At 39.5% G+C, this 22316-nt stretch overlaps 2 protein-coding genes across 4 annotated transcripts in view; one reads left to right on the top strand and one right to left on the bottom strand.

The window, feature by feature from the left end:
* Positions 1–22316, bottom strand: part of LOC139761025 (turripeptide Gsg9.2-like) — a 364470-nt gene that overhangs the window by 55155 nt on the left and 286999 nt on the right. The window lies entirely within an intron of this gene.
* The window catches only part of LOC139761239 (uncharacterized), a 29132-nt gene continuing 22779 nt past the window's right edge, over positions 15964–22316 (top strand). Inside the window, exon 1 of the mRNA XM_071685275.1 lies at positions 15964–16108. Within this exon, the coding sequence (XP_071541376.1) occupies positions 15979–16108 (130 nt within the window). The 5' untranslated portion in view covers positions 15964–15978. The remainder of the gene's footprint in view (positions 16109–22316) is intronic.

The following is a 22316-nucleotide window of genomic DNA, read 5'->3' as shown; positions in this document are numbered from 1 at the left end:
GCGCAAAAGATGCTTGTGGCATGAGAAGAGTGGGAGGTGGGTTGATTAGAGAGGGTAGTGAGTGGTGGGATGAAGAAGTAAGATTATTAGTGAAAGAGAAGAGAGAGGCATTTGGACGATTTTTGCAGGGAAAAAATTCAATTGAGTGGGAGATGTATAAAAGAAAGAGACAGGAGGTCAAGAGAAAGGTGCAAGAGGTGAAAAAGAGGGCAAATGAGAGTTGGGGTGAGAGAGTATCATTAAATTTTAGAGAGAATAAAAAGATGTTCTGGAAGGAGGTAAATAAAGTGCGTAAGACAAGGGAGCAAATGGGTACTTCAGTGAAGGGCGCAAATGGGGAGGTGGTAACAAGTAGTGGAGATGTGAGAAGGAGATGGAGTGAGTATTTTGAAGGTTTGTTGAATGTGTTTGATGATAGAGTGGCAGATATAGGGTGTTTTGGTCGAAGTGGTATGCAGATTGAGAGGGTTAGGGAAAATGATTTGATAAACAGAGAATAGGTAGTAAAAGCTTTGGGGAAGATGAAAGCCGGCAAGGCAGCAGGTTTGAATGGTATTGCAGCGAAATTTATTAAAAAAGGGGGTGACTGTATTGTTGACTGGTTGGTAAAGTTATTTAATGTATGTATGACTCATAGTGAGGTGCCTAAGGATTGGCGGAATGCGCGCATAGTGTCATTGTACAAAGGCAAAGGGGATAAGAGTGAGTGCTCAAATTACATAGGTATAAGTTTGTTGAGTATTCCTGGTAAATTATATGGGAGGGTATTGATTGAGAGGGTGAAGGCATGTACAGAGCATCAGATTGGGGAAGAGCAGTGTTTTTTCAGAAGTGGTAGAGGATGTGTGGATCAGGTGTTTGCTTTGAAGAATATATGTGAGAAATACTTAGAAAAGCAAATGGATTTGTATGTAGCATTTATGGATCTGGAGAAGGCATATGATAGAGTTGATAGAGATGCTCTGTGGAAGGTATTAAGAATATATGGTGTGGGAGGCAAGTTGTTAGAAGCAGTGAAAAGTTTTTATCGAGGATGTAAGGCATGTGTACGTGTAGGAAGAGAGGAAAGTGATTGGTTCTCAGTGAATGTAGGTTTGCGGCAGGGGTGTGTGATGTCTCCATGGTTGTTTAATTTGTTTATGGATGGGTTTGTTAGGGAGGTGAATGCAAGAGTTTTGGAAAGAGGGGCAAGTATGAAGTCTGTTGTGGATGAGAGAGCTTGGGAAGTGAGTCAGTTGTTGTTCGCTGATGATACAGCGCTTGTGGCTGATTCATGTGAGAAACTGCAGAAGCTGGTGACTGAGTTTGGTAAAGTGTGTGAAAGAAGAAAGTTAAGAGTAAATGTGAATAAGAGCAAGGTAATTAGGTACAGTAGGGTTGAGGGTCAAGTCAACTGGGAGGTAAGTTTGAATGGAGAAAAACTGGAGGAAGTAAAGTGTTTTAGATATCTGGGAGTGGATCTGGCAGCGGATGGAACCATGGAAGCGGAAGTGGATCATAGGGTGGGGGAGGGGGCGAAAATTCTGGGAGCCTTGAAGAATGTGTGGAAGTCGAGAACATTATCTCGGAAAGGAAAAATGGGTATGTTTGAAGGAATAGTGGTTCCAACAATGTTGTATGTTTGCGAGGTGTGGACTATAGATAGAGTTGTGCGCAGGAGGATGGATGTGCTGGAAATGAGATGTTTGAGGACAATGTATGATGTGAGGTGGTTTGATCGAGCAAGTAACGTAAGGGTAAGAGAGATGTGTGGAAATAAAAAGAACGTGGTTGAGAGAGCAGAAGGGGGTGTTTTGAAATGGTTTGGTCACATGGAGAGAATGAGTGAGGAAAGATTGACCAAGAGGATATATGTGTCGGAGGTGGAGGGAACGAGGAGAAGAGGGAGACCAAATTGGAGGTGGAAAGATGGAGTGAAAAAGATTTTGTGTGATCGGGGCCTGAACATGCAGGAGGGTGAAAGGAGGGCAAGGAATAGAGTGAATTGGAGCGATGTGGTATACCGGGGTTGACGTGCTGTCAGTGGATTGAATCAAGGCATGTGAAGCGTCTGGGGTAAACCATGGAAAGCTGTGTAGGTATGTATATTTGCGTGTGTGGACGTATCTATATACATGTGTATGGGGGTGGGTTGGGCCATTTCTTTCGTCTGTTTCCAAAAAAAAAAAAATAAATAAATATAGAAATATATATATACATTTCTTTCTTTCTTTCATACTATCGCATTAGCGAGGTAGCGTTAAGAACAGAGGACTGGGCCGTTGAGGGAATATCCTCACCTGGCCCCCTTCTCTGTTCCTTCTTTTGGAAAATAAAACAAAAAAACAATAGGGGAGGATTTCCAGCCACCCGCTCCCTTCCCTTTTAATCGCCTTCTACGACACGCAGGGAATACTTGGGAAGTATTCTTTCTCCCCTATCCCCAGGGATAATATATGTATGTATATATATATATATATCCCTGGGGATAGGGGAGAAAGAATACTTCCCACGTATTCCCTGCGTGTCGTAGAAGGCGACTAAAAGGGAGGGAGCGGGGGGCTGGAAATCCTCCCCTCTCGTTTTTTTTTTAATTTTCCAAAAGAAGGAACAGAGAATTGGGCCAGGTGAGGGTATTCCCTCAAGGCCCAGTCCTCTGTTCTTAACGCTAATGCGGGAAATGGCGAATAGTTTGAAAAATATATATATATATATATATATATATATATATATATATATATATATATATATATATATATATATATATATATATATATATATATATATATATATATATATATATATATATATATATATGTATATATATGTGTGGAAGTCGAGAACATTATCTCGGAAAGCAAAAATGGGTATGTTTGAAGGAATAGTGGTTCCAACAATGTTGTATGGTTGCGAGGCGTGGGCTATGGATAGAGTTGTGCGCAGGAGGATGGATGTGCTGGAAATGAGATGTTTGAGGACAATGTGTGGTGTGAGGTGGTTTGATCGATGGAGTGAAAAAGATTTTGTGTGATCGGGGCCTGAACATGCAGGAAGGTGAAAGGAGGGCAAGGAATAGAGTGAATTGGAGCGATGTGGTATACCGGGGTTGACGTGCTGTCAGTGGATTGAATCAAGGCATGTGAAGCGTCTGGGGTAAACCATGGAAAGCTGTGTAGGTATGTATATTTGCGTGTGTGGACGTATGTATATACATGTGTATGGGGGGTGGGTTGGGCCATTTCTTTCGTCTGTTTCCTTGCGCTACCTCGCAAACGCGGGAGACAGCGACAAAGTATAAGAAAAAAAAAAAAAAAAAAAAAATATATATATATATATATATATATATATATATATATATATATATATATATATATATATACATATATATATATATATATATATATATATATATATATATATATATACACACACACGTCAATAATTCATACTGTCTCCCCATATTCATTCCAGTCGCCACCCTGCCAAACTCAACAAACGACACATTCGTTAACATTCAGTCCTTAGTTGTCATTAATAATGCACCGAAACCACAGGTCCCTTTCCACATCCAGTCCCCACAAAACTTTCCCTTGTTTACCCCAGACGCTTCACATGCCCTGGTTCAATCCGTTGACAGCACGTCGACCCCGGTATACGGCATCGTTCCAGTTCACTCAGTTCCTTCCAAGCTTTTCTCCCTCCTCCATGTTCAGGCCCCGATGACTCAAAATTTTTTTCACTCCATCTTTCCACCTCAAATTTGGTCTCCCGTTTCTCTTCGTTCCCTCCACCTCTGAGAGATATATCCTCTTGGTCAATCTTTCCTCACTCATTCTCTCCATGTGACCAAACCATTTCAAAATACCCTCTTCTGCTCTCTCAACCACGCTCTTTTTATTTCCACACATCTCTCTTACCCTTACGTTACTTACTCGATCAAACCACCTCACACCACACATTGTCCTCAAACATCTCATTTCCAGCACATCCACCCTCCTGCGCACAACTCTATGCATAGCCCACGTCTCGCAACCATACAACATTGTTGGAACCACTATTCCTTCAAACATACCCATTTTTCGTTTCCGAGATAATGTTCTCGACTTCCAACCATTCTTCATGGCTCCCAGGATATTCGCCCCCTCCCTACCCTATAATTCATTTACACTTCCATGGTTCCATCCGATGCCAGATCCACTCCCAGATATCTAAAACACTTTACTTCCTCTAGTTTTTCTCCATTCAAACTTACCTCCCAATTGACTTGACCCTCATCCCTACTGTATCAAATAACCTTGCTCTTACTAACATTTACTCTTAACTTTCTTCTTTCACACACTTTTCCAAACTCAGTCACCAGCTTCTGCAGTTTCTCACATGAATCAGCTACCAGCGCTGTATCATCAGCGAGCAACAACTGACTCACTTCCAAAGCTCTCTCATACCCTACAGACTGCATACTTGCCCCCCTCTACAACACTCTTGCATTCACCTCCCTAACAACCCCTTCCATAAACAAATTAAACAACCATGGAGACATCACACACCCCTGCCGCAAACCTACATTCACTGAGAACCAATCGCTTTCCTCTCTTCCTACACGTACACATGCTTTACATCCTCGATAAAAACTTTACACTGCTTCTAACAACTTGCCTCCCACACCATATATTCTTAGTACCTTCCACAGAGCATCTCTATCAACTCTATCATATGCCTTCTCCAGATCCATAAATGCTACATACAAATACATTTGCTTTTCTAAGTATTTCTCACATACATTCTTCAAAGCAAACACCTGATCCACACATCCTCTACCAAACCATTTACCAAATCATTATCCGTAACCCTCTCACTTTGCACACCACCTCGACCAAACCACCCTATATCTGCCAGTCTATCATCAAACACATTCAACAAACCTTCAAAATACTCATTCCATCTCCTTCTCACATCACCACTACTTGTTATCACCTCCCCATTAGCCCCCTTCACTGAAGTTACCGTTTTCTCCCTTGCCTTACGCACTTTATTTACCTCCCTCCAAAACATATTTTTATTCACCCTAAAATTTAATAATACTCTCTCACCCCAACTCTCATTTCCCTCTTTTTCACATCTCGCACCTTTCTCTTGACCTCGTACCTCTTTCTTTCATACATCTCCAACTCATTTGCATTTTTTCCCTGCAAAAATCATCCAAATGCCTCTCTCTTCTCTTTCACTAATAATCTTACTTCTTCATTCCACCACTTACTACCCTTTCTAATCAACCCACCTCCCACGCTTCTCATGCCACAATCATCTTTTCCGCAAGCCATCACTGCTTCAATAAATACTTCCCATTCCTCCCCAACTCCCATTACCTCCTTTGTTCTCACCTTTTTCCATTCTGTACTCAGTCTCTCCTGGTACTTCCGGTCTTGTGCATCAAAACCACTAACACACTCATTCAGCTGCTCCCAAAACACTTGCCTCTCATGATGTTTCTTCTCATGCCCAGAGATGGGTGATGGGTGATTTGAATGCAAAGGTGAGTAATGTGGCAGTTGAGGGAATAATTGGTATACATAGGGTGTTCAGAGTTGTAAATAGAAATGGTGAAGAGCTTGTAGATTTATGTGCTGAAAAAGAACTGGTGATTGGGAATACTTGGTTTAAAAAGCGAGATATACATAAGTATAAGTAAGTAAATAGGAGAGATGGCCAGAGAGAGTTATTGGATTACGTCTTAATTGACAGGCGCGCGAAAGAGAGACTTTTGGATGTTAATGTGCTGAGAGGTGCAACTGGAGGGATGTCTGATCATTATCTTGTGGAGGCGAAGGTGAAGATTTGTATGGGTTTTCAGAAAAGAATAGAGAATGTTGGGGTGAAGAGAGTGGTGAGAGTAAGTGAGCTTGGGAAGGAGACTTGTGTGAGGAAGTACCAGAAGAGACTGAGTGCAGAATGGAAAAAAGTGAGAACAAAGGAGGTAAGTGGAGTGGGGGGAGGAATGGGATGTATTTAGGGAAGCAGTGATGGCTTGCGCAAAGATGCTTGTGGCATGAGAAGCGTGGGAGGTGGGTTGATTACAAAAGGTAGTGAGTGGTTGGATGAAGATGTAAGATTCTTGGTAAAAGAGAAGAGAGAGGCATTTGGGCGATTTTTGCAGGGAAAAAATGCAAATGAGTGGGAGATGTATAAAAGAAAGAGGCAGGAGCTCAAAACAAAGGTGCAAAAGGTGAAAAAGAGGGCAAATAAGAGTTGGGGTGAGAGAGTATTATTAAATTTTAGGGAGAATAAAGAGATGTTCTGGAAGGAGAAAAATAAAGTGCGTAAGACAAGGGAGCAAATGGGAACTTCAGTGAAAGGGGCTAATGGGGAGGTGATAACAAGTAGTGGTGATGTGAGAAGGAGATGGAGTGAGTATTTTGAAGGATTGTTGAATGTGTTTGATGATAGAGTGGCAGACATAGGGTGTTTTGGTCGAGGTGTTGTGCAAAGTGAGAGGGTTAGGGAAAATGATTTGGTAAACAGAGAAGAGGTAGTAAAAGCTTTGCGGAAGATGCAAACCGGCAAGGCAGGAGGTTTGGATGGTATTGCAATGGAATTTATTAAAAAAGGGGGTGACTCTATTGTTGACTAGTTGGTAAGGTTATCTAATGTATCTATGATTCATGGTGAGGTGCCTGAGGATTTGCGGAATGCTTGCATAGTACCATTGTATAAAGGCAAAGGGGATAAGAGTGAGTGCTCAAATTACAGATGTATAAGTTTGTCGAGTATTCCTGGTAAATTATATGGGAGGGTATTGATTGAGAGGGTGAAGGCATGTATAGAGCATCAGATTGGTAAGAGCAGTGTGGTTTCAGAAGTGGTAGAGGATGTGTGGATCAGGTGTTTGCTTTGAAGGATGTATGTGAGAAAGACTTAGAAAAGCAAATGAATTTGTATGTAGCATTTATGGATCAGGAGAAGTCATATGATAGAGTTGACAGAGATGCTCTGTGCAAGGTACTAGGAATGTATGGTGTGGGAGGCAAGTTGTTAAAATCAGTGAAAAGTTTTTATCGAGGATGTAAGGCATGTGTACGTGTAGGAAGAGAGGAAAGTGATTGGTTCTCAGTGAATGTAGGTTTGCGGCAGGAGTGTGTGATGTCTCCATAGTTGTTTAACTTGTTTATGGATGGGGTTGTTAGGGAGGTGAATGAAACAGCTTTGGAAAGAGGGGCAAGTATGCAGTTTGTTGGGGATTAAAGAGCTTGGGAAATGAGTCAGTTGTTGTTCGCTGATGATACAGCGCTGGTGGCTGATCTATATTAGAAACTGCAGAAGCTGGTGACTTAGTTTGGTAAAGTGTGTGAAAGAAGAAAGTTAAGAGTAAATGTGAATAAGAGCAAGGTTATTAGGTACAGTAGGGTTGAGGGTCAAGTCAATTGTAGGTGAGTTTGAATGGAGAAAAACTGGAGGAAGTAAAGTGTTTTAGATATCTGGGAGTGGATTTGGCAGCGGATAGATCCATGGAAGCGGAACTGAATCATAGGGTGGGGTAGGGGGCGAAAATCCTGGGGGCCTTGAAGAATGTTTGGAAGTCGAGAACATTATCTCGTAAAGCAAAAATGGGTATGTTTGAAGGAATAGTGGTTCCAACAATGTTGTATGGTTGCGAAACGTGGGCTATGGATAGAGTTGTGCGCAGGAGGGTGGATGTACTGGAAATGAGATGTTTAAGGACAATATGGCGTGTGAGGTGGTTTGATCGAGTAAGTAATGTAAGTGTAAGAGAGATGTGTGGAAATAAAAAGAGTGTGGTTGAGAGAGCAGAAGAGGGTGCTTTGAAATGGTTTGGGCACATGGAGAGAATGAGTGAGGAAAGATTGACGAAGAGGATATATGTGTCGGAGGTGGAGGGAACGAGGGGAAGTGGGAGACCAAATTGGAGGTGGAAAGATGGAGTGAAAAAGATTTTGAGTGATCGGGGCCTGAACATGCAGGAGGGTGAAAGCCGGGCAAGGAATAGAGTGAATTGGATCGTTGTGGTATACCGGGATCGACGTGCTGTCAATGGATTGAATCAGGGCATGTGAAGCGTCTGCGGTAAACCATGGAAAGTTCTGTGGGGCCTGGATGTGGAAGGGGAACTGTTGTTTCGGGCGTTATTATATGGCAGCTAGAGACTGAGTGTGAACGAATGGAGCCTTTGTTGTCTTTTCCTAGCGCTACCTCGCACACATGAGGGGGGAGGGGGATGTTATTCCATGTGTTAGGAGGTGGCGATGGGAATAAGTAAAGGCAGGCAGTATGAATTATGTACATGTATATATATGTATGTGTCTTTGTGTGTATATATATGTATACATTGAGATGTATAGGTATGTATATTTGCGTGTTTGGACGTGTATGTATATACATGTGTATGGGGGTGGGCTTGGGTCATTTCTTTCGTCTGTTTTCTTGCGTTACATCGCAAATGCGGAAGACAGAGACATTGGCAAAAAAAAAAAAGAAAATTATATATATATATATATATATATATATATATATATATATATATATATATATATATATATATATATATATATATATATATATATATATATATATATATATATTTATATATATATATATATATATATATATATATATATATATATATATATATATATATATATATATATATATATATATGCATATATATATATATATACATATATATATAATATATATATACATATAGGTAGCGCAAGGAAACAGACGAAAGAAATGGCCCAACCCACCCCCATACTCATGTATATACATACGTCCACACACGCAAATATACATACCTACACAGCTTTCCATGGTTTACCCCAGACGCTTCACATGCCCTGATTCAATCCACTGACAGCACGTCAACCCCGGTATACCACATCGCTCCAATTCACTCTATTACTTGCCCTCCTTTCACCCTCCTGAATGTTCAGGCCCCGATCACCCAAAATCCTTTTCACTCCATCTTTCCACCTCCAATTTGGTCTCCCTCTTCTCCTCGTTCCCTCCACCTCCGACACATATATCCTCTTGTTCAATCTTTCCTCACTCATTCTCTCTATTTGCCCAAACCATTTCAAAACACCCTCTTCTGCTCTCTCAACCACGCTCTTTTTATTTCCACACATCTCTCTTACCCTTACGTTACTTACTCGATCAAACCACCTCACACCACATACTGTCCTCAAACATCTCATTTCCAGCACATCCATCCTCCTGCGCACAACTCTATCCATAGCCCACGCCTCGCAACCATACAACATTGTTGGAACCACTATTCCTTCAAACATACCCATTTTTCATTTCCGAGATAATGTTCTCGACTTCCACACATTCTTCACATTCTTCAAGGCTCCCAGAATTTTCGCCCCCTCCCCCACCCTATGATCCACTTCCGCTTCCATGGTTCCATCCGCTGCCAGATCCACTCCCAGATATCTAAAATACTTCACTTCCTCCAGTTTTTCTCCATTCAAACTCACCTCCCAATTGACTTGACCCCCAACCCTACTGTACCTAATAACCTTGCTCTTATTCACATTTACTCTTAACTTTCTTCTTTCACACACTTTACCAAACTCAGTCACCAGCTTCTGCAGTTTCTCACATGAATCAGCCACCAGCGCTCTATCATCAGCGAACAACAACTGACTCACTTCCCAAGCTGTCTCATCCCCAACAGACTTCATACTTGCCCCTCTTTCCAAAACTCTTGCATTCACCTCCCTAACAACCCCGTCCATAAACAAATTAAACAACCATGGAGACATCACACACCCCTGCCGCAAACCTACATTCACTGAGAACCAATCACTTTCCTCTCTCTCTACACGTACACATGCCTTACATCCTCGATAAAAACTTTTCACTGCTTCTAACAACTTGCCTCCCACACCATATATTCTTAATACCTTCCACAGAGCATCTCTATCAACTCTATCATATGCCTTCTCCAGATCCATAAATGCTACATACAAATCTATTTGCTTTTCTAAGTATTTCTCACATACATATATATGTATGTATCAAGTTAAGTCAGTGTTCAGAAGGGAAGATAAGGGTTGGAGGTTGTCCCCCAAGAAGAACTTGTACTTTCATCTATGGTTCTGTAGTGAAGATCTGAACTTTATATTCCCAGCTGAGAGAGAGAGAGAGAGAGAGAGAGAGAGAGAGAGAGAGAGAGAGAGAGAGGGGGGGAGAGAGACGTATAAGGGCAGTGTCCTGGAAGTGATAAACTAGGCATCTCTCGGAAGACTTCCAGGGAAAGTTTTTGGTGGGACTTTTTCAAAACTTTATTCTCGCCACTATATATATATATATATATATGTATATATATATATATATATATATATATATATATATATATATATATATATATATATATATATATATATATATATATATATATAGTGCATGTGAAGACTTTTTTATAGCACAAGTTGCCCTCAATAAGCTATGGATTCGAACCCGGACCTTTGGCGATCGTAGCCGATTGGTCAGCGTTCCCGGCTACCATGCAAGGGGTCTGGGTTCGAATCCTTTCTGCTGTGGGGCAATGTATTCTACGAAGGCGTGCGTTTATGTGTACTATATATGTATATATATATATATATATAATGACGCTAATGCAGTTCTAGGATTAACAAATGGAGGAATCTTCTTTATATTAATTATCATAATTACTAATGAGAACATACGAACCTTTCCCTGAGAGAGAAAAAAGGTTCTTCGTATAATCTCAGATGAGGTAGTTAGTTAATTACATTTAAGGAGCTTAAGTCATTAGTCCACAATTCAGATGGAAATTTAAAGAGGAGGAAAAAAAAAGATAAGAGATCTCATTTCTTATCTTTTGTTTTTAATATGGACGTCCATGCAATGAAACATAGGAAGGAAAGATGAAGCCAGGAGTCTTGGCGAATTAATCATTCATGATTAATGTGGCGATTAATGAGAGAAAAGATTAGAATTCTTTTAAGAGAGAGAGAGAGGGAGCTGTTCATCTCGTAAGCCTCAGTTTTAAATCGCAAGTTTTTTTGACTTTTTCTTTTTTGAGTGTGTGTGTTTGTGTGTGTGTGTTTGTGGAAAGGCACCGAAAGGTAAGAGAACTCTGAACAAGGAAGATATATATATATATCCCTGGGGATAGGGGAGAAAGAATACTTCCCACGTATTCCCTGCGTGTCGTAGAAGGCGACTAAAAGGGGAGGGAGCGGGTGGCTGGAAATCCTCCCCTCTCGTTTTTTTCAATTTTCCAAAAGAAGGAACAGAGAAGGGGGCCAGGTGAGGATGTTCCCTCAAAGGCCCATTCCTCTGTTCTTAACGCTACCTCGCTGACGTGGGAAATGGCGAATAGTACGAAAGAAAGAAAGAAATATATATATATATATATATATATATATATATATATATATATATATATATATATATATATATATATATATATATATATATATATATATATATATATATATATATATATGTATGTGATGAAAAGGGACTGGTGATTGGGAATACCTGGTTTAAAAAGCGAGATATGCATAAGTGTACGTATGTAAGTAGGAGAGATGGCCAGAGAGCGTTATTGGATTACGTCTTAATTGACAGGCGCGCGAAAGAGAGACTTTTGGATGTTAATGTGCTGAGAGGTGCAACTGGAGGGATGTCTGATCATTATCTTTTGGAGGCTAAGGTGAAGATTTGTATGGTTTTTCAGAAAAGACGAGTGAATGTTGGGGTGAAGAGGGTGGTGAGAGTAAGTGAGCTTGAGAAGGAGACTTGTGTGAGGAAGTACCAGGAGAGACTGAGTACAGAATGGAAAAAGGTGAGAACAATGGAAGTAAGAGGAGTGGGGGAGGAATGGGATGTATTTAGGGAATCAGTGATGGATTGCGTAAAAGATGGTTGTGGCATGAGAAGAGTGGGAGGTGGGTTGATTAGAGAGGGTAGTGAGTGGTGGGATGAAGAAGTAAGATTATTAGTGAAAGAGAAGAGAGAGGCATTTGGACGATTTTTGCAGGGAAAAAATGCAATTGAGTGGGAGATGAATAAAAGAAAGAGACAGGAGGTCAAGAGAAAGGTGCAAGAGTTGAAAAAGAGGGCAAATGAGAGTTGGGGTGAGAGAGTATCATTAAATTTTAGAGAGAATAAAAAGATGCTCTGGAAGGAGGTAAATAAAGTGCGTAAGACAAGGGAGCAAATGGGAACTTCAGTGAAGGGCGCAAATGGGGAGGTGATAACAAGTACTGGTGATGTGAGAAGGAGATGGAGTGAGTATTTTGAAGGTTTATTGAATGTGTTTGATGATAGAGTGGCAGATATAGGGTGTTTTGGTCGAAGTGGTATGCAGATTGAGAGGGTTAGGGAAAATGATTTGATAAACAGAGAATAGGTAGTAAAAGCTTTGCGGAAGATGAAAGCCGGCAAGGCAGCAGGTTTGGATGGTATTGCAGTGAAATTTATTAAAAAAGGGGGTGACTGTATTGTTGACTGGTTGGTAAGGTTATTTAATGTATGTATGACTCATAGTGAGGTGCCTAAGGATTGGCGTAATGCGCGCATAGTGCCATTGTACAAAGGCAAAGGGGATAAGAGTGAGTGGTCAAATTACAGAGGTATAAATTTGTTGAGTATTCCTGGTAAATTATATGGGAGGGTATTGATTGAGAGGGTGAAGGCATGTACAGAGCATCAGATTGGGGAAGAGCAGTGTGGTTTCAGAAGTGGTAGAGGATGTGTGGATCAGGTGTTTGCTTTGAAGAATGTATGTGAGAAATACTTAGAAAAGCAAATGGATTTGTATGTAGCATTTATGGATCTGGAGAAGGCATATGATAGAGTTGATAGAGATGCTCTGTGGAAGGTATTAAGAATATATGGTGTGGGAGGAAAGTTGTTAGAAGCAGTGAAAAGTTTTTATCGAGGATGTAAGGCATGTGTACGTGTAGGAAGAGAGGAAAGTGATTGGTTCTCAGTGAATGTAGGTTTGCGGCAGGGGTGTGTGATGTCTCCATGGTTGTTTAATTTGTTTATGGTTGGGGTTGTTAGGGAGGTGAATGCAAGAGTTTTGGAAAGAGGGGCAAGTATGAAGTCTGTTGTGGATGAGAGAGCTTGGGAAGTGAGTCAGTTGTTGTTCGCTGATGATACAGCGCTTGTGGCTGATTCATGTGAGAAACTGCAGAAGCTGGTGACTGAGTTTGGTAAAGTGTGTGAAAGAAGAAAGTTAAGAGTAAATGTGAATAAGAGCAAGGTAATTAGGTACAGTAGGGTTGAGGGTCAAGTCAACTGGGAGGTAAGTTTGAATGGAGAAAAACTGGAGGAAGTAAAGTGTTTTAGATATCTGGGAGTGGATCTGGCAGTGGATGGAACCATGGAAGCGGAAGTGGATCATAGGGTGGGGGAGGGGGCGAAAATCCTGGGAGCCTTAAAGAATGTGTGAAAGTCGAGAACATTATCTCAGAAAGTTGTATGGTTGCGAGACGTGGTCTATGGATAGAGTTGTGCGCAGGAGGATGGATGTGCTGGAAATGAGATGTTTGAGGACAATATGTGGTGTGAGGTGGTTTGTTCGAATAAGTAACGTGAGGGTAAGAGAGATGTGTGGAATAAAAAGAGCGTGGTTGAGAGAGCAGAAGAGGGTGTTTTGAAATGGTTTGGGCACATTGAGAGAATGAGTGAGGAAAGATTGACCAAGAGGATATATGTGTCGGAGGTGGAGGGAACGAGGAGAAGTGTGAGACCAAATTGAAGGTGGAAAGATGAAGTGAAAAAGATTTTGTGTGATCGGGGCCTGAACATGCAGGAGGGTGAAAGGAGGGCAAGGAATAGAGTGAATTGGATCGATGTGGTATACCGGGGTTGACGTGCTGTCAGTGGATTGAATCAGGGCATGTGAATCGTCTGGGGTAAACCATGGAAAGCTGTGTAGGTATGTATATTTGCGTGTGTGGACGTATGTATATACATGTGTATGGGGGTGGGTTGGGCCATTTCTTTCGTCCGTTTCCTTGCGCTCCCTCGCAAAAAAAAAAAAAAAAAAGATATATATATATATATATATATATATATATATATATATATATATATATATATATATATATATATATATATATATATATATATATGCTTATTAGTCCACGTTGAAAATGAAACATTAACAGTTTACAAGTGCACTTTTCTGTAATAATCACATCATCAGGGGAGACAAAAGACAGAAATAACAGTCATTTGATATACAACATAGAGACGTAGCTAGGACGCCATTTGGTAAACATGCAATTTTCGAAGACAGACAACGAGCGTATTATAAAATCATTATGTGGACAAGAAGGTATATTGTTTACAAATTTTTTCAACTATAATATTATCCAATTTCAATACACCTTGGCTAATATTAAGGTTATAGTTTTTTGTGTATCTAATAATGAAAGATTCAATTAAAGCCATTTTATTCTGGTCCTCTTCGTAAAGTATATGCCTTTTTGGTCACGTTGAAAACTATGATCATTGTATTGACTTCAGTAATGTTATCTCAGTTATGAATGTAAATGTTGCCTTCAGCAACAATGATAATATAAAGAATTTTTCTATCAGGAACTTAACAGGAAATTCTCCTTGTTGCATCTATAAAGTGTTATGTAAAAATTTTGATAAGTATTATGTTGGGCAGACTGGTAAGAATCTATCTGTTAGACTTAAGCGAAATAAATATAGTATAATGAAGGGACAACAGTGAAATGCCTTGTTTAATCACGTTAAAAACTATGATCATTGTATTGACTGGAGTAATGCCATCTCAGTTATCAACTTTAACTCTAGAAATACGAAAAATATCATTGAATCTTCTATTTCTAAATAGAGAAAGAGTTATAATCTTAATATTAGTGAAGGTTTATACAAAGTGGAAAACTTTATTGTTGATAAATTTGTAAAAAATTCACCTTCTTTTCCATATAATAAATTTATGATGCGCTCGTTTTCTGCCTTACACAAAAACATCTTTATCAAATGGCGTCCTGGCTACGACTTTTCGTTGTCTATCAACTAACTGTTATTTCCATCTATTTCTGAGCATAATAATCACCACTGAATTGAAATACACGGTCTTTTACACACAATTATCGTGTTTCATTTTCCCGTTGACTCATAGGATTAGGTACAGTAGGGGTGAGGGTCAAGTCAATTGGGAGGTGAGTTTGAATGGAGAAAAACTGGAGGAAGTGAAGTGTTTTAGATATCTGGGAGTGGATCTGTCAGCGGATGGAACCATGGAAGCGGAAGTGGATCATAGGGTGGGGGAGGGGGCGAAAATTTTGGGAGCCTTGAAAAATGTGTGGAAGTCGAGAACATTATCTCGGAAAGCAAAAATGGGTATGTTTGAGGGAATAGTGGTTCCAACAATGTTGTATGGTTGCGAGGCGTGGGCTATGGATAGAGATGTGCGCAGTAGGATGGATGTGCTGGAAATGAGATGTTTGAGGACAATGTGTGGTGTGAGGTGGTTTGATCGAGTAAGTAACGTAAGGGTAAGAGAGATGTGTGGAAATAAAAAGAGCGTGGTTGAGAGAGCAGAAGAGGGTGTTTTGAAATGGTTTGGGCACATGGAGAGAATGAGTGAGGAGAGATTGACCAAGAGGATATATGTGTCGGATATATATATATATATATATATATATATATATATATATATATATATATATATATATATATATATATATATATGTGTGTGTGTGTGTGTGTATTTGTTTCAACTCATTCATATATAATGGTGCACCTATATATACACATGTACAGATGAAAGTACTGTGCACTATCCTCCTCTCTCCAGCGGTCGGCAGCCACTGATGCATAGTTTGGCACACAACCCTCGGATGCTGACGTCACCATAACAGCTGCATAAGGGGCAACAGATGTTGTGTCTGCACACGGCATCAAGGCTTTGCACCCGACACTAATCCCATGACGTCAATGGCTGGGATATATATCGCGATGGAACCTCCAACTAGATACATTGACGGGAACTCACCAGTGATCACAGTCAACATGAAGCCTCAACTTCTTTTGATGGCCGCTCTGGTCGTCTCTGCTACAGCCCAGAGGAAGTACATCAGATCTGACGGTAAACTCTGCCTTTACTGACTGGACGTTTGTCTTTGTTTATATCTGTTTTAGTTGTTTTAACTCTGTTGTGGCTTTGCTTCTCTTGACTCGGTGAGTTTGTTTCTCTTGACTCAGTACGTGTGTTTGATTCTCATGATTCAACCAGTGGTTTTTTTTCCCTTGATTCACCCAACGCATTTGGTTCTCTTGATTCATTCAGTTGGTTTGGTTCTCTTACTTCATCTAGTGGGTTTGGTTCTCTTGATTCATCCAGTGGGTTTGGTTCTCTTACTTCATCTAGTGGGTTTGGTTCTATTGCTTCATCCAGTGGGTTTGGTTCTCTTGTTTCATCTAGTGGGTTTGGTTCTCTTGCTTCATCCAGTAGGTTTGGTTCTCTTGATTCATGTAATGAGTTCGGTTCTCCTGATTCAGTCAGGAGGTTTGATTCTATTGTCTCAGTTATTTAAGTTTTGTTTTCTTCATTCATCCAGTGGGTTTGGCTCTCCTGACTCAGCCGGTGAGTTTGGCTCTCCTGACTCAGCCGGTGAGTTTGGCTCTCCTGACTCAGCCGGTGGGTTTGGCTCTCCTAACTCAGCCGGTGGGTTTGGCTCTCCTGACTCAGCCGGTGGGTTTGGCTCTCCTAACTCAGCCGGTGGGTTTGGCTCTTCTGACTCAGCCGGTGAGTTTGGCTCTCCTAACTCAGCCGGTGAGTTTGGCTCTCCTAACTCAGCCGGTGGGTTTGGCTCTTCTGACTCAGCCGGTGAGTTTGGCTCTCCTAACTCAGCCGGTGGGTTTGGCTCTCCTGAATCAGCCGGTGGGTTTGGCTCTCCTGACTCAGCCGGTGGGTTTGGCTCTCCTGACTCAGCCGGTGGGTTTGGCTCTCCTAACTCAGCCGGTGAGTTTGTCTCATGTGACTCATTCGGTGAGTTTGGTTATCTTGACCTACTTGGTGAGCTTTGTCCCCTTGACGCAGCCAATGATTTTTTTTTTTTCTGAACTCAGTCAGTGGGTTTGGTTCTCTTGACTTAGTAACTTTGTTTTCTAGACTCAGCCAGTAAGTTTTGATTCTCTCAACTCAGCCAAAGCGTTTTCTTCTCTTTAGTAAGCCAGTTCTTTTATCTTAGCCAGTGACTTTGTTTCTCTTGATTCAACCAGTCATATTAGTTTTCTTGACTCAGTGGGTGAGTTCGATTATCTTGACTAAGATAGTGAGCTTGATTCTCTTGACTCATCCAGTGAGGTTGTGTCTTTTGACTTTTTGATTTCCCTTTTTATATGGCTGCATTTCATCTTCATAAAGTTTCGTGTTTTCTGATAAATATCAGTGTGAAATCACTTTCTTATGTATGGATAGTCATAACTTTGATGATAAAACTATGACAGCCTCCCTGGTCCAGGAATCATGACTAATATGATAACGTTGTCGGAAACACTATGATAATCTTATTGCTGCAGGAAACATGGTTAATGTGATAACTTTGATGGTAAGACTGTGATAACCTTCCTTGTCCAGACTACACATCCGGTGTAATAACTTTCTGATAACATTAAGATAATATCCCTTATTTAGAATCCACAGCTGGTTTGATTATTTCCCTTACTACATTAAGATAACCTCCTTGGTCCAAAATCCACAGCTGATATGATAACTTCCACTAATGAAATTAAAATTACGCTTCACAATAAAACGGTTTAAGGTTAGGTTAAGGAACGCCTACTCAGATACCATAGGTCGACAAACGACCTATTGATCATTTTATAGAAATTTTCAAAAGAAGTCTTTTTAGTAACGGGAAAGTTGAACTTGGAGAGGAGAATTCCTTTCCAGTAGCTATGAGCAAATCTACCTAAACGTGCTAGATAATGACCTAACTCAAGATGCTGAAAACTTACAAATACTGAGAACATATCAGACTTAATTCTAGCTAAAACTGAGAGGCTTGCCTATGATATTGTAAATGGAGGAAACTTTGGTACAAGTGATCACCGAAATATCATTTTCAAGGTATCTCTCATCATTGCTTGTAATGCTGTGCAACACAAAACTCGTGTAATATATCACGTTACAAACTCTCCTGATCATCGTATTGCTCTTGACAGACAAATCTGGGAAGATATGGACTATGAAATCTATGTGGGCGTAGCATGGAAATGCTTCAGTAAAACATTTAAAATACTAAAGTGAATTCATGTCCCAATGACGACGGTTATTTCAAAAACTAAGCAATATTGTTAAAACAACGAAATAAAAATCTGATTATTCTTAAGAAAGTAACATATAAGAACTCAGAGAGAACAACAACCATCATGATGGAGTAAGTTTTGTAATTTTCCGTAAAAATAGTTATCCATACAGGTGAAAGGAAACGCCAGTATGAAGTGTATGTTGCACAAAATAGCTAAAGAAACTCATGATTTCCGAGATATATTAGAAGCAAGAGAGTCATTACCCAGATACTCGAGTCGTATACTTCAGTAAAAGGTGACTTGGATAGAGACAGTGAAACCATGACAAAGATCCTAAACTATTGCTTTCTCATCAATAATCATTAATGAAGACGCGACTTATATCCAGGTTCTTATTCCGTTGCTAGGATAGGAGAACTTTTAACAACATCCACCTTCAAGGTATATGATAAACACTAAAAGGAAAGAGTTAATAAACGGAAGGTCTAGGTAAGTTTTACCCTAAGACATTAAAAGAAGTGAAAATGTATATCGTTAAGCCCTTGAATACTCTTTTCAATATATCTCTTGCTAGCCTTTTGAGGACCACCACTTGATAAACGATTCTTAGCATGATTTATGACGAAATCGTTCATGTCGGAAAAATCTGCTTGATACATTTTTTCTATATTGACATTTAACATGGATGATGAAAGTAAAGTGGTTGATGTAAAGTCCCGCATCAAAGATTTTCTTAACAAAAGTTAAGTCAAATGTTATAGACGGAGCTATACCTATATGGTTAGGACATTGATTGACTGGCTGTAAAAACAAAAGGAAATAGTTATTAATGCTTAAGCCTCAGAATAGTTAAACATAATAAGGCATTACATTTGAGACCAGTCTCCTTTCTCGTGCATATCAATAACACTGATGGTCTATAAAAAATTTTTCATATAAAGAAATATCTGCTTATGTATTTTTGCAAGCTGAATCCAAATATATCAGAATTTTTGTTCCAGCATACTCGCATATCATTACATACAGTATATTTGTGTCAGTGCTCTACGGAGCATTTGAAACAGAAACTTTAACAAACACAGTTATTTTCATCTTTTATGAAGTGCAATAGCTTCTTTCTGAAAGCCCAATCCTGGATAAATGAGTCATCAGTGGCCTGCGGAAACACGACTGGAAATGGTGGGACATTGAAACAATGCCCAATCCTGAGTATCAATTCTCTTTCAGTTGCAGACTAGAACTTTGTGTAAAAAGTGTTTTCTCCCCTCTGTTGGCAAATTATGCTTTTGTGTATTCAAGTGTTGTGCTGATGCCCCATCCACCATTATAATGCCGAGAAACTGTGTAAATAGTTCGTATTCTTTCTGCTACATCTGTGGTAAATTGACATTCATATCGGTAAAAACATTCTTTCACACCCCCTGTAAAGTTGGTGACCAGGATAAATGTTGGACTTCCCATATATGTTTTGTCACATGTGTCAGGCTTTTCACAGCATGGGCATAAGGTTCACGTAGTGCGCCTTTTGCCATTTCTATGGTTTGTAGAGAACCCAAAGATCACTCTGCGAATTGCTACTTATGCCTGACAAATATAAATAGTATAACACTAAAATCCAAGCATACCTTTAAACATTCTAATTTGCCATCTGCTAGAAGGCCAGAACCTCAGTAAGGAATTCCCTATGCCAGAGCCTCTAAGAAATATGGCACACTGAGTGACGATGAGTTTAGGAATGAGAAGGTAGACCAAGCAGAGGACAATATGGATCCAACATTTGAAGCGAGATGTTCTAACAAGTGAACCACATTTGCTGAGTCAAGGAGGTCTTAATGATCCCATCCGCGATTTAGATGTGTCTAAGATGCAAGCCAAACTTTTGGGTTTCAGGTTAAAGTGCTGGAATTTTCCCCAGAATTAAATCAAAGATTGCCTTTATCATGATCACCACATCGATTTCAAAGTTTTTTTTTCTCCCTTGAAGATGGTCTGGTATTTTTCAATGATGTTCTTTCTGTTATGGAGGCACTTTACCACGAATATAAAACAGATGAGTGGTGCTTGTTTATTGTCTCATCAAAAGTAAGCTTGAAAGCGGGTCTACTCGACACCGGAAATAAGTTTTCTTCCTTCCTCTGGCTCACGCAGGTAACATGAAGGAATCGTATGATAACTTGAAACTTCTATTGGAAAAAGATTAAGTACGGGGAATTGAAGTGGAATGTATTATATGGCGACCTAAAGGTTCTGGAACTTTTACTAGGAATGTAACTTGCTTATACAAGGTTCTTTTGTTTCCTCAGTAAGTAGGATAGCCAGGACAAGAAAAATCATTACCTAAAGAAAGTGTGGCCAAAACGAACATCACTGACTCCATGGAAGAAGAATATCATCAATCCTCCTTTTGTTGGTCATGAGAAAATTTATCTGCCTCCATTGCACATTATACTAGGTTGATGTAGAACTTCGTCGAAGGTATGGATACAACTGGCAATAGATTCACATATTTGAGGAATTAATTCCCGGAATCAACAAAGAAAAAATCAAGGAGAGTATTTTTGTAGGGCCTCAGATGAGGGAAATGCTTCGAGACAAAAAATTGGATGAAAAGCTAAATGAAGTTGAAAAAAGATTTTTTGGGGGAATCACATATAAGAAAACTCTGTGATGTTGTAAAATATCTGTTGACTTCATATAAGCTCTTGGATACAATATGAGTCAAAAAAAATTCTCTTTCTGGACTCTGATTTAGACTTTTCTTGGAAGTTTTTTGGGCAATCAGGGATGAGATGGCGAAAGATTTCATTCGGAAATTTTGAACATGGAAAAGATATACCAAAGAAAGTGGAGCCCCTCTATGTTGGAAGATTACTAGGAAGGGATATTTCTGAGGCCAAATATAGACTAAAATCATACACTTATACATTTCAGAGGTAACTTTTTAAGTGTAATACTAGTCTTATTTATAAATGATTAATATATACTTATTGCAAAGCTTAATTGTTCTGTCACTGTAAAACCATGCCTGATGAAAAGTATTTAAGGTCTACCTATTTCAGTTCGTTGGACAAGATATAGTTGAAATATTTGATAACCAGTGTAACTGGGCATCGTTGCATGATATCTATCTTCGCGCACGATGCTAAGTTCGGAAATTAATCCATAACAGAAAGTAAACGTCTACAGCTTCAAGGTGGCATAGAAAAAATGATGTATTAGACTTAGACGGTAATTGAATTTCAGTTGCTGATATTGCAAAGTTTCAAACACTAGTACTAAAACCGAGAAGTAAAAACTTATCAATTCTGTTGAGCTACAGAACGGTTAAAAAGTAGGAGTTGCAGTCTTTAATGACTTACAATTAAATAAAAAGTAGATACAAGCAGTTGAAATGGCAAATAAAGTTTTTAATTCACAGATAAGTTTTTCAAATAAATTGCATGGAAATGATTCTTACTATATAATCTAATGTTGCTTTCCCACATTGAGAACTGTGTTCAGTGTTGGTTATCCTGCTTGAAAAAATGGGCAGACAGAATGGAGACAGTACAGTGACAAACAGCCAAGATAATATCCGGAATGAGAAAGAAATTATAAGAGAATCGACTAAACGAATTAAGCTAATAAAACTTAGACCAAAAGAGTTTAAGAGGTGATTTAATGAGGCTTTTTAAGATTATCAAAGACTGCTTCATACAAGATATGTTTAATTTTATTCAAAATTTAGAAAAGAAATCTTGCAGAGGCATTTTGCATCGAACGAATACTCATTTTTAACATGACTTTTTTCGTCTGTGATTAGTTAAAAACAGTGTCATAGACACGATAAAGAAAAGACCTGATGAACACTCGATTCCAGTTCACGACTGACATTACATACGCTTCCTCAATCACAAGAAAATTTGATTGGTATTTCTCTTTAAATCACCAATACGCCTTTTTCCTTTTGCTTCGCTAATCTTGGACTTATTTATCTCTTTCGCTTTAACGAGCAGACTCAAAATGACCCAATATCCTGTTCTTATTTGCATTCCTTTGTA

The sequence above is a fragment of the Panulirus ornatus genome, chromosome 39 (genome assembly GCF_036320965.1).
Source record: "Panulirus ornatus isolate Po-2019 chromosome 39, ASM3632096v1, whole genome shotgun sequence".
NCBI lineage: Eukaryota > Metazoa > Arthropoda > Malacostraca > Decapoda > Palinuridae > Panulirus > Panulirus ornatus.
The sequence above is the reverse complement of the archived record's forward strand: the minus strand, read 5'-3'. Positions and strand labels throughout refer to the sequence as shown.